The following is a 14,231-nucleotide window of genomic DNA, read 5'->3' on the forward strand; positions in this document are numbered from 1 at the left end:
GGAAATATTAAAGCAGGCCTGTACATTTTAAGTTGTTGATGAAAACGCAACCACTTCCCCATAGACATAGTCTCTTGATTGAGAGATGTATTTAATTGATTTTATCTTGCATAATTCAGCTACAGACTTTCTGCTTTTGGGGGGGTTTATTTTCTTTTCTGTGTCCTGGATTTATTTCTACTGCTCTATTTTGGGAGATGTAAGTAAGAAAATAATGTAAATGTTGTATATTGTTTATGCTGCAGCTACATATAAAAGCTCAATAACAAACAACCAGTATTCACTGGAAAGGAAGTTTGTCAGTGTTCGCTCTGGTTTTAAAATTGCTTCTCATCAATAAATCGTTTCGGACTACAGACAGTTTGCACTTGCCCTACATATTCATGGTTGAATAATAGTGACCAGTTCTGCAAATATGACTGTAAAACTAGGCGAGCAAAAGTGTTATGAATGTCAGAATATTCAGAGGAAGAGTTATTTTAATATTTTGTCCCATGTTTTCTTGGCAAGAACAGTTATATACAAAAGCTAAACCTTTGCCCCTAATAGCAACATATGACCGTCAGGAATTTGTCAAGCAACTTAATACGTATTGCTTGTACTGTGTTGTTTACCGTGATGTAAATTATTTAGAGGAGTTGAAGCAGGTGTGACAGCACCCAGCATGATTTTGTACGAATAATGATTTATACTTTATTTTCCACTTCAGTACTGCTCTACTCACTCATTTGCATGCAAGAAACTCAACCGAGCAACCAGGAGTCTTCAAAGCCAGTCTCCCAGGTAATGGAGCAGCTTGAGATTTTACATCTGATCATCACTGACTGGAGTCTTGATCATGTAGATTCAAACTGGGGGGAGAGTTCTACATGTTCACAAATTCAGACTAAGATTTAATCTTCAAAACACAATATTTCTCAATTAAATTGATTTATTGTCTGATCTCATTATATTAAGCATATCATCACATTTGAGCAGTATGTTGAATAAAATACATAATTTTACAATAATTTTAATCACACTTTTACTAGGAAAAGAAACAGTGCATCATAAGTGTGCATTATAAAATACAGTATACTGGAATTCAAATAACGTCACATGAATAAACACAATATATTTTATAATAATTTCTTTCAACTAAAAAACATATGTACACCTGTTAACCATCTAGCAATGACCTGTTTTACAAATGTTTACATCTTCCAGGTACATCTCAATCAGCTTATCAACACAGTCTTTAAAAAATTGTTGCAACCTCTAATGCAGTAGCCACCGTTACAATATTTGGACTCTGCTTGTGGATTTCAGCCCCTCCAGTACCCGTCTTGCGCTGTTGCTGAGGGAAGTAAGAAGGGAGAGTCCCAGTCCTGGAGAAGGTCTGCATGCTGCTCCTTGATTTTGGTCGATTTGTGCCATAACCAGAGTCCTTCCACAAGTGGGGATAACTGTGCGGATTGTTTAAGACTGGTGCTGGGGAGAAGCCTATTGTGTATGCACTGTCTCTGGGGGCTCTGAAGCTCTGTTGTGGTACTGCACAGTACGTGCCTTGGCAATCCCCAGACAAGCTGTTAGCAGCGCTGGATGAACCTGAAATACAAGTGAAATAGATAAAAATAAGAATGAGAAATTGTTGATGGGGATGCTACATTACCACCATTTATCATTTATGTCATTCTGTTTAATATTTATGTTTAATTCAGTAGAGAGTGATGTCAAAACTTCAAAACTCAGAGTGGAAAACTTACTTTTTAGCCTTGGCTGGAAGGTAATGAAGTTCTTTTTGCCTCCGTCACCACTGATATCAGAATCACTGTCGTTGAAGTCACTGTCCCCTTTGCCACTGTCCTTCACGCTCTGCTGGTCGGTGTTGCCAATGCCACTGCAAATACAATCAACAGATACAGTATGAGCCACCGCTGCACCACATTAGCTTGATTATTGATGTCTTTTTTTCCACACACACACCCATCTCTATCCTAGCCATCTAACCTCATTCCACAGCAATGCCACAAGCAACAAAATATATGCACGGTGCATTTTAATTACCCACTGTGTTCAGTGAGATTTGACTGTGAATAAAGCATGTCCTATCTGTGAAAAGAAATTACATTTACTTGTCTTACCTCACTTGCAAGCAGTATTTGTCACCTTGCCACACAGATGTTGCTGGGAAATGCTTGGAGGGCAGGAACATCTAAGAGAACAAACAAAATGACAGAAGAGAGCTTAGTTTCCATTTCTGGCACAAACATCAAGGCAGCACCCGGGATCATCATATGCATATGAAAATAAAAGATGAAAAAATACTTGACTCACCTTTGTCTCTGAGTCCCCACTCCTCTCCTCATACAGGCAGGAATCATCCAGAGACGAAGTGGTTCTCTCGTGGAAGAAGCCTCGCTGGCCGGTGTATATGTTTGGTTCTGCTGAGCCGAGCATGGGCAGGGGCCCGCTGTCAAACAGGCTGTGACACACTTCCCTCTTGGAGGCACGGTTTCTCCCCCCACGGCTGAGTTTGCATGTGACAACAACAACCACTATTGCAATCAGCAACAACGCACAACCCCCACTGAGCATAATAATGACAATTAGGGAGCCATCCAAGATGGAGCCTTCTCCATCACTTGACCGCAACACAATGACCACTTGGTCTTCAGAGGGCTCTGTGTCTGAGATGACAAACCTAATAGTGGCACTGCTGGAGAGTGGGGACCTGCCATTGTCACTCACAGCGATTTTCATTTCCAGCACGTCTCCAATTTCAGCTGTCAGCCATTGTTTTAAAGCAATCTCTCCTGTGTCTTTGTTCATTGTGAAAAGCTGTGGGTCACCTTGCACAATTTGGTAAGAGAGCTGGCCGTTCACTCCCTCGTCCTCGTCTTCAGCTGAGACGCGCAGGGCGAGGTAACCGGCTGGTGCATTAAAAGGCAGGGGAATATCAGCAGAGTCGTTCAGAAGGACAGGGAAGGTGAAGTATGGATAATTGTCATTCTGATCCACAACTTTAATTCTGATAGTTGATGTGCTTGTAAGAGAGGGGGAGCCTCTGTCTTCAGCTTGAATGACCAACTCAATCTGCTTAAGAGTCTCATAATCAAAAGACCTCAAAGTATACAAAGACCCTGAAAGTGAATCTACAGAAAAATAAGTGGACACCGGAGATCCTCCTGGCACCTCTGTATCTATGACTTTGTAAGAAACTTTGGCGTTCTTTCCCACATCAGGATCTCGGGCGACGACAGTGGTTACATACGAACCTGGAATATTGTTTTCCAGGACTGAAACTTCATAAAGTGACTTACTGAAGAGAGGGGGGTTGTCATTCTCATCTGTAACACGGATGGTATACTGTCTGACAGTTTTGAAGGGTGGGCTTCCCAGGTCTTCTGCAACCACAGTCAAGTTATACTCTGGGATCTTCTCTCTGTCTAAAGTAGTGCTGGTTGTGATCATGAAAGAGTCCCCATACGCCTGCTGAAGGGTGAAATGCTCGTGCCCGAGCAGGCTGATGCGCACGTACCCGTTGGAGCCAGAGTCTCTGTCCGAGGTGCTGATGAGAGCCACGAAACTCTCCGCAGCTGCAGCTTCTGTGATGTATGCGACTCCATCACTGCTGGAAGTCATCGGTTTGATGCTGATTTCAGGTGCATTGTCGTTCACGTCAACGACATCTATCACAACTTTGCAGCTGGATGAGACAGAGTTCTCACCCAAATCCGAGGCTCTGATGTTCAGCTCGTACGACCTCTTTTTCTCAAAATCGACCACCGCCTTCAGGGTCACGTCCCCAGAGTAAGGGTCAATGTGGAAAAAACGTGCAAAGTCTGGGGATGACCCGTCAGCGAACGCGTACGTCACCTCTCCGTTAACGCCGTCGTCCGGGTCAAAAGCGTGTACTTTGAGAACTCGGTGACCTACCGGAGAGTCCTCATTCAGCTCCACTTTCAGGGAGCTGTGTTCAAACGTCGGGCTGTTGTCATTAAAGTCCAGCACTTTGATATTTACAATCATTGATCCGGACTTTGCGTGCACTCCTCCGTCAGTTGCAATGACTTCGATCGCGTAGGAGTCCTCCACCTCCCTGTCGAGCTTCCTCACCAGCACCAGTTCAGCAAACTTCACTCCATCCTCCCGATCGCGCACCTCAATGGCAAAGTGACTAGATGGGGAGATGTTATAGCTCTGGATGTAGTTTTCACCCACGTCCTGGTCGACCGCAATCTGCAGGGGGAATCTTGAGTCCAGCGGGACATTCTCCACGATCTCCAGGTAGGTCTCGTTCCGCGGAAAACGAGGAGAGTGGTCGTTGATGTCTTTCACTTCGATCTCCACGTGGATGAGTTGAAACTTTTCTTTAGAGAGGGCCACAATGTCGAAGGTGATGAAGCAACGAGGAGACCTGGGGCAGAGCTCCTCTCGGTCGATTACCTCTGCAACACTCAGAAGTCCGTCAATCTCCCTCATTTCAATCACAGAAGAGTTGTTTTCTTGCATGAAGCGGAACGACGTGTCAGGGTCATCAGCTGGATCAATCTTTAAATCTTGGGACAAATTCCCTATCTCCGTCCCGGGCGCATCTTCTTCATAGGTGAAATACCTTGTAGTTGTACACTCAACGGTGTAAAGCAAAGCAAGCACCATGCACAGTCCAACTCCTGCAATCTTGCAAAATCCCATGTTGAGGGGTTACAAAATGCAGCTCCAAAAACTCATAAATGATGCAAACAATCCTCCACTTGTGCTGTGTCAGGTCGATTCTCAACTGCACTGAACTCTGACTTTGCTGTGGGACTATAAACCCCGTTCTATGCAAATAGCCTGCACCGCCGACCAATGGCCTTCCAGTGGACCACCAACAGGGAAACGTTTGGCTCTGCAGCAAACTGCTGTTCACTTTTGTGAGTGCAAATGGTTTATTAGATAAACTGATTGTGGAGCTTTAATCAGGCTGATAATAGTGTTACTTAAATTACTTAAACAAATCTGCACATGGCAATTAATTATCTAACTAAATCACTTAGATGACTGCTTTTGATAGAACTAATAGGCGCCATCAAAAGAAGTTGAAGCCTGAAGTATAATATGGTATAAAAATGAAAACACTCAAGCAAATAATGAATAAAAATAAAAACTAAACATTAAAACTAAAACTATGCTTGAGTGCAATCCTTGCACTTATGCACTTAGTTACTTTCCGCTATGAGGTAAAAACAATAGCAAATTCCAAGGAGAAAGAAAGTATCTAATAACTGAGCATTGCAGAGCCAGATGATTTCATTGTTATTCATATATACCTATGTATTATAATCACACACCCTCATCAAAACCTTTATCCTGACATTTATGCTTAATAAAACTATGAAGTCATAAATATTTATTATTTTTCTCTTAATCATACCTATTTATGTAAACGTAGTCCATAAATATCATGCATAATAAAGGAGAAGCAGAGTTTTCTCTGTTTATTACAGTTGTAGACGATGTCTCATCTGTTCAAATAGCAGAGGAGGAATTTCAATGTAATGTGGTAAAGAAAACCCACAAAGCCAGACAAATGTCATTTGATTAGTGTTGTGTTTTGGACACCCACAATGTTAATTACACATTGAAGATCGCTGTAGCTCTGTGTTAGAGGAAAAAACTGCCTGCAAAATCGAGGCCATCTGTATTGTAATAAACACTTAAATGCACTTCATTTAACCTTTTCAGCAATTGTTCTAAAACAAGAACCTCAGAAGTCAGGAGACAAAAGAAGTCAGGCAAATAAACAACACTGAATGATTCCCCCCTCCCACCTCACACACACACACACACACACACACACACAGTCACACCCCAGAAACAGCTCCCATAGTGACAACAAAAGCGCATGAGTCAACCAGACCTTCGTCAACCATTTGATTAAAAGGCGTCTATGGCCCTTCAAAGGGCTCTTGACACCTCACAAAAATTTGGGTAAGATCTGTCTGAGCCCCCAAGAGCGCCCATACAGGAAGGTGTTAAAAATCACACAATCAGCCACAGAGACCAGAGATGCTTGTGATACTGTGTCAGTGAGAGGTGATAAGGTGCTCTGTGCTGCCATGTATAAAGTGTTATAAAGCCTAGTTTTGCTTACGGTATATACTAAATGTCCATCCATCCATACATTTCCTGCTACCCATCCAGGGCTGGGTCACTGCCACAGCAGGCTATAGGTAGTCCTGAGGTATTCTCAAGCCAGATCTCTCCAGTGTGAGTCTACAAAGGAATGCGCCTAGGTGTCATCCTGGAGTCCACCAATGGGTTTTTAGGTACAGGCACCCATGACCATTTGATCAGAACTCCTAGCAGCCGCTTCAGACAGTGGTTTAGAATATGGCCCACTCTGATGAGAAATGAGAGTTTATAGACAGGGGCCTTAGCCAGACGTTCCCAGTTCCCCCTCACTACAGATTTTCTTCTCTTCACCACAGTGTCCAAGACATGCAGCTACAGAACTGATGATCGATCTCAAAGTCAGTCATCAATCTCTGACTTGAAAGGTGTTCTGATATCAAGTACACTTATGAATCACCCTGTGGTCTAACATGGTGTTTGATATGGCCAATCCATAACTAGCACAGACATGCTTAGATAGACCTCAAAAGGAGGCTTGAGCACCTACCGTTTGCCCCTTTTTCTGGGGTAAATCAATAAATTCCTGTTCGTGCCAGCCTGTCATGCCGATTAGATATATTGATATAATCAAAATATCAGGTAGGGAGATTGGTGCTCCCAGCAATGCACTCTAACCTCCCTCCTCAGTAGGTCCCTGCCTGCACTGTGTGGGCACCGAGCCCTTCTGTGTTGAAAGAACACACGCATACATCTAATAGGTACTTGACAGGCAGCATGAGTCAGTCAGTCTGGCTTAGACTGCTTATTTTAGAAGCAGACATCAGGTATGTGGCCAACAAAGTATAGATATTTCTAATTTTATGTTGATTAGGTATTAAAGTTCAAGCACTTTTTTCAGGGTTTTTTTAGGCAGGGAGGGACAGAAAGAAGGACTGTTATCTGTTCTGCATCATAAATCAATAAAGTAACATAAACCAGGGTATAATACACCCTATCATAAACTAAATTGCTTTTGGAATTGTGGCTAAAATGCATAATGTATCCCAAGCTTCAGTATTGTGATATGATATGTGAATTATATTAAACTAATTTGTTGGCACACAGTATCTTAGTAATACAAAAACAGAATTTTCTTATTGCCCGTTATTACTGAAGCAATTATGCCTTCTATGGAGAGGTGAATATGGAGGCGAGAGAGACAGCCTTGCAGCCAGAGGACGTGCAGGTAAGGTGGGCTGGTAAACATGTGAGGAGAATTTACTGAAATGTGCCTTATTTCTATGCATGTATCATTAATTAACTGTCAGTTAACTGTCAGGAGTATTTGAAACAACCCCAGTCATGGGTTTGTTTTAAATTCATACATTGTAATATCCCTGTGTCATAAAAGTAGTAATTCCAGGCATTTCAATTATTTGACAAAAAATCTTTTGGGATTTTGGGTCCCTCTAACTCTTCTGCACATCCCCAAGCACAGAAGTCCAATAATAAAGCACCAGTGAGGTTTGGATCACACAGGCCATATTTAGTATATGTGATAAATTTGATAAAATTGATTTTCTTTTTCCAATGATGTTGCCTACAAATCTTGGCAAGAACACAAAGCATCTTGAACAAAAAACAAACTGTTAAAACACTCTCCAGCAGCGAAGGCCAATTTATAATGTATGCTATTGAAAGCTGAGATAATTACATATTAAACTTGGAACGTGCTTCAGCCGGATCACATTCCAACAGAAACGGATGTTTAGAGTTTGTTCTCAAATCGACAAGGTACCAAACCAACAAGTGGTTTTCCAAGATACTGAACCTTGTGTTATGCCACAAATCATTGAACTGAATGTTACTACACATGCTTAGACAGGCCTGTATACAACATAAATCATTAATGGTATTGGTATTGCATCATCACCTGTGGTACTCACTGCTGAATGAGAAATATTACAATGTTGAGTTGAGGTTTAACACAAAATGTTCCCTCTATCTCATAATCTACTTTCTTGGTTATTTTTGTTCACGCTATATCTCCATTTTCATCCTTTATTAAAAACAACATCATGCTGAACATATGAACACTGAGCCAGAGGGGGATCAAACGTAAGATACTTTTCTGCCATTACCAGACACACAAAGCCTTTAGCACAATAGTCCCATGCTGGCTGGGTGTTGAAATCCAGGATTTTATGGCTATGAGGAGTCAGAAGGTAAGGCAGAATTATTAGCCAAATTAGTTGTTTGCCACTAAGAGGATTACACTTTAATCTTATCAAATGTCTCACGCACTTACCACTTTGTGTTGCAACGGTTTCAAGGTAATAAATGAGCAGCTGTAGATGATAGTATTTCAGTCAAAAATGAAAGCTCAAACATGATGATTAAAACAGTAGCTGCAGAGGTTGTGAGGACTTTCTCTATGTGTCCTGTTGTGTTAGAGCTAACTGCTTCCATATAAAACATTGCCCACTCATGTCTTAAGTATTTCTCTGATCAATACATCACTACAAGGTCACCAGAGGCCTGACCACAAACAAAGCCTGGCTAACACAGGACTGATACTTGTTTGTCACTTAAGTCAGGTGATTAATGCAGATCACGGCTTGATTAAGACGTGTGTGGTGACAGTAAGAGCATTACTGCAGATTAATGGCTTTGCCCATCTGTTCTCACACTGAGGTGATTTTAATTAATGGTAAGAATATTGTTAATCTTGCGTTGGCAGTCAACATCACAGTGATCACAATGATGGTCAGAAATCAGTGCAATGTCAGGCAGTCTTTGACATCATTTGAAGGCTGTTTGAAGATTTTGTCTTCTCCACCTCACCAGGCAGGAAGGCAGGAAAAGCATTTGGTGACACTGGGAGCAGTAATCCTGGCATATGCCACTGGGAACAAATGTCTCAAAGGCCCACCTTTTGGATAACAGCCACCATGTCACCCACCGCTAGAAAATTGTCAGCCAAGTTTTTTTTTATTTCCATTTTCATAGTTTTCCACCTTCCCAGTTCCAAATACTTTGAGATACAGTAAAATGCTAAAAGGGCTTTATAAAAATGCTCTTTTATTGTTTTCTATTTTCTATGTTTTACAGGCTAATTTTGTCTGTCTCACTGTGGGGATTTGCCAAAATATACAGTTATAGTGATCAACAGGTGAACAAGAGTTTTATTTATCAGTTTTGGTTTGTCTGGGTTTGTTCTATCATGAAACTATATAAATAATAATCTTCCAAATATATACACCATACACAAAAAGGCACAGTGGCACACATACATGATAGAGCCACACACAGACAATATTGTACAGACAATATATGAATATATGAAGCACAAACAAGCTATTATGCATAAAACTAGAAGGTGACACAGAATAAAAACACAAATCAGCTTTATTGTTCTAGCTCGAGGTTCATGACAACAACATAGGCTGCTGCATTAACTCTTACATCATATCAAAGTAGTGGCAAATCTAGCAATCATAGCTGTTGCATACTGTCACAGACACTGCACATAGGCCTACTATTGTTTAAATATTGAAGAAATCATCTCAAGTCATTTCATTTGCATTAATAATTAAATGTTTTTACACTCTGATGGATAGTAAGCTATTTCAAAACTTACTTCTACTAATGCCAAAAGAATAATAAAAAATAAAAAAACATGCAACCATAGCTATGCTGATCTCTGGTAAGTTTAAACACCTGTAAATCGAGTTGTAACTGCATTTAATAATTGACACGCCAGCCCTCCTGCTAAATGCCTACATGAGTTATTTTTATAACAATACAACCTCAAAGAGAAATATACTTGTATTCATGACACAGCCTTTATTAAATTTAGATAGACACAGACTTTTTGCTCAGGCTGGAAACAAGCCCTTTTCAGGTCAGACCCTTATCAATTTCCTCATCTCACTTTAACCTTAGGTGCTCTAATAAACTAGGGGTATACATGTCACTGCTCGGGCTGTGAGGGTCATGTGGAGGGTTTAATCTCAGCCATTTGGGCTGTCTGAAAGGCAGATAAAACAAGATTATCCTGTGCTTGGTATTGGCCCTTGGTGTGACGAGAGGGTGGAAGCATGTGAGCAGCAGCTGTGGAGGTGCCAAATACTCAGACTGGCTAGTGGTCTCTGTTGCTTTTGGCACCTCCTGCGGCGTCACAGGCACAGATAACCCCCCAACCACAGCTCATCCTCACAGCTCTCCAACTGATTACAACTGGCCAAATGTTTAACATACTGTCCCTAATCACACCTAACATTCTGTCACAATATGCTCCTAAATAGCTTTTAGGGCCATATAAATCGCATAGGTACTTGTGGCTTTGATGTTATTAGGTCTAATTGTTTCTTTCTTCCTGTTATTTTCCTCTTTTGCTTCTGTAGCTCTGTAACTAATGCATTCAGATCATTTCAGGAGGGATGAAATCTCTTTTGCACAGCTACTGAATTTAGGACATATGAGGGGCAACTTAAAAAGATACATTTGTAAAACAAAGATCAATTATGGAAATAAATGCATAACATAAGAAAATCATAAAAATGCCTTACTATTTTATGATAAATTAATTAGTCTATTAGGGCCAAGCATGAATAATACAGGGTTTCTCTGTAATAAGATCTCAGTAGACTCTACATGTTTTAAACAAATTCAGAACATTAATATGGATGCCGTGTAAACATGTTTCTAGGATTTTTTCATGTTGGCCACAAAAGGCTGAGTCTATTAAGAAATTTGGAAAGACAGATTTTGTTGTTTAAATCTCCTAAAAGCCGAGGCAGATCAAAAGAGGCATTAGTATTCAGAGACAAACCATGTTTGGCTGAGGTTCCTCTACCCCCACTCAACTCCAACCATTCCCCACTGTGTAACTAATGCTCGCTGCCTGAAAACGATTGGAACAACAGTTGCTAGCTGCACTTCATTATGCATAAGCATTTTTGAATAAGCTTTGACCATATGTACAAGCAGGTATGCTACTGATGCACACATGAATATCTGTCATTATAATTTAAGCACCGAGTGAAAAATACTCAATTCTGTCTCACCACCGTTAACAAAATACCTGCTAAAGAACCGTAATGACAAACAAAGCAAAACAGGTTTTGGAATTGAGGCCAGTCATATCCAAATGGGGAGTCGACCCTAAAGGTTTGGATTAAAACCAGGGATGAGAGTGCCATCTACAGGTTGAAACTTTGGCATGTTAACATCAGATGACTTGCGTGCAATGACAAACAATGAGAGCATGTGCTCTTTTTCACAAAGCACTTTCCACACAGACACAGATCATTAACTCTCTCACTTATAAATTATAAATCAATATTTGAACCACCTGTCTGAGGGAACATGTTGTCCTGACAGAGGATCTAAGAGGCTAATTAGAGACTGGCAACCTCAAAATAATGCACCAACCAATTGGATTCTGCGTGTGTGGCCTTGGTGTGTGTGCTCTATACTTTCTGCTGGTAAAGGATCCACTATGGGTTTCAGTCCAATTATGATGACTACTTCACATTTCATGCTTCATATTGAATTTCACCGCCTTAAGCTACGAGGATGAGGGCCCCAAAAGATCAGCAGGCCTGCACATTAACCTCCAGTGATATTCTGTGCGTGATGATTGCAGGCACATATTTGACTTGACATAACCATATCCAACTTTCACTTTGATTTTCATTTTCCACGTCACCGCTGAACTGGTCATTGTAGATACTACAGTACTGAAAATCTCCTTGTTTCAGTGTGTCTGCAGCGAGGATGTACACATTTGCAATCCCTATTCCCATGGCTTGTTGGCTGTTACTATATCAGGTGAGGTAAATAAGAATTTGCTTGGTAGTCCAGGCTGTGAATAAATTTGATTCTCTCTTGGACGGTTATATTATTCAAAGCAGGGAAGATTAAGTATAGCCTCCTTGCTTGTGTGTGTGTGCATGAGTATATTTATATGTGCCTGTATGTGTGGATGTGTATGTCAATGCTAATTTGTGCCTTTTCAAGGACCAGGTCTCTCTCCTCCTCCTTCTCCTTGCATATATTTCACATCTCCATATTGCCATCCTAGAATGTCGCCTCCTTGAAGCAATTTCCTCTCAGCCATTATCTGATGGGTGAGAACTGCTTCCCATTGGCAGGTGCAGATGACACTTGGGCTGGGCAGAAGCTGGCTGTTAAACGTTGGGACTGGCTCCTTACCAAGCTCCAGTCTGCCTGGTCCTGACAGCCCCCACAGGGCTGGCCACTGGGGGCGGACTGTTGGGCCAACTGGCCACTGAGGGGTGTAATCACTCCCTCTGACATATTTGGCACAAGCTATCCATTTTGCTCCACAATAGAAAGGCCTGTGAGAACGTCTTGCTTAATCCTGTTAGGCCAGGAGATGGCAACATTGAGGTGGGAGATACAAATTTGAAACACTTCAACCCTGTAATGGTTCATATCATCTAAGAGGCTAAAGAAAGCAAGTAAGGATTAAAAGAGTCAATACAATTTATGAAAAAAAAAAAACAGGGAATACAATGTGACATAAAATTTGATACAATAACACCACAAAATATGACCGGAAAATTACCCCAATAAGAAAACATGACATTTCATAAGCTTGACACATACAGTTTAAAGCCTGTTGCAGGGCTATTACATTTAACTGCATTATATTTAACAGTGATTGGATACACACACTGTGTATACTGTATATTAAGGGTATATATAGACAGAAGCGTTTTAGAATGGTAATGGATAAAGATGTAGAGACAACACTCGGTTATTTTCTGCCTTTACTTGCACAAGTTTACAATTAGGAATGCAAAAATGTAACAAAGGCACTAAAGAGGATGCCTATGGTGTATAAATATAGTGTGTGTGTGTGTGTGTGTGTGCACAAGTGCATGAGTGGAGCAGAGAGATAGATTAATGTTGAGGGGCATCAGCTTAGAGGATGTTTTGTTTCCCTACTGTGTGCCGAGTGCAGAGGGGAGTTAAGGGATTCCAATCTGGTCGTCGAGTCCTGTGGTGCGAAGAATGTTTGGAGTGTGCTTGGTGATAGCAGACTCCATTACGGGGCTGAGTCTCAGGGTAGCCTGCCATTGTGCCGGCAAGCGAGGAGGTTAATCAGATCCCGGCTCCATTATGAATGCTTGCTATTTCTAAAGGGCTCTATGAATAGAATACTGTAAGCTCTCGTAAAAACGAATCTGGGCTCTGTGCTTTTACAGAACATGGCCTGATAAAGAATAGATATTTCACATTCTGCAGAGCAAAAAAAAACTGTTTTATGAGGGCCTAGTTATTAATTATCTGAGATTAAGAAATTCTCTTTCCAGCTCTGCAGCGATGTTTCCCATGTCTGCTTTGTTTGCTGTTGAGGGCAGATTATCTGAATTGATTTATTAAGTATTAAATTAATTTCATATTGTGAGTCAATGACATCTGCTGGCACAAATTGGCTAGTATGTTATCAGTCTCTCCTCATTAAATCAGGACACTTTGCTAAACATACTTTTTAGGTTTCTCTTGTTTTAGCTGACGACCATAGTTTACTTTATCCTGAACATTTCTCCTTTTTACGTCTTGTCCTATGTCAATTAATAGTTTTGTTGACAACCCAGGTTGGCAACAGGACCTTAAATATGAACCCTCACAGGGATTCATTAACCCTTCACAAATAAACACACATATATGGTAGGCAGAGGTTTGGCAATGTCATTGGTTGTGTTTGGTTCCAGGATGCTGGAATGCACTGTTCAGTTTTCTTGGGCTGCTGTGAGCTGAACTCAACAAAACATCAGTAAAGGGAGGCGCCTACTTGACAACACCACTGACGTGCCTCTACTCAAACACTCTGCAGTAAATCTTTAAGATTAGGAGGCTGGTGAATGGTGCTGCTCGTCTGATGGTCCTGCAGATTTATGACAGTGCACCTGATGTCCTGTATGCTAACTGTCTAAGGGGTCGAACCACTGATGATCGCCCCAGAGTGTGGTGCAAGATGAAAAAAAATGAAACGTCTAATGATTTATTAATGTATTTTAGGCAATTTTTTCACGCTCACTCTTGTCTTTTTGTTGCGTTTATCTGGTAAATCACTTCCAAACACAGTTTGACGAGTGTACTTTGAATAAACGGGCAAT

The 14,231-nt window shown here is 41.1% G+C and overlaps 1 protein-coding gene across 1 annotated transcript; it reads right to left on the reverse strand.

The window, feature by feature from the left end:
* Positions 1 to 913: 913 nt before the first annotated feature.
* Positions 914 to 4,777, reverse strand: pcdh8 (protocadherin 8). The gene is made up of 4 exons (XM_051404990.1): positions 2,317 to 4,777; positions 2,124 to 2,194; positions 1,746 to 1,879; positions 914 to 1,587 (listed from the first exon to the last, which is right to left on the reverse strand). The coding sequence occupies exons 1-4, from the start codon at positions 4,675 to 4,677 to the stop codon at positions 1,238 to 1,240; spliced, it is 2,916 nt and encodes a 971-aa protein (XP_051260950.1). The 5' UTR covers positions 4,678 to 4,777; the 3' UTR covers positions 914 to 1,237.
* Between the last annotated feature and the right edge of the window lie 9,454 nt (positions 4,778 to 14,231).

The sequence above is a fragment of the Dicentrarchus labrax genome, unplaced genomic scaffold (assembly GCF_905237075.1).
Source record: "Dicentrarchus labrax unplaced genomic scaffold, dlabrax2021, whole genome shotgun sequence".
Lineage (NCBI taxonomy): Eukaryota > Metazoa > Chordata > Actinopteri > Moronidae > Dicentrarchus > Dicentrarchus labrax.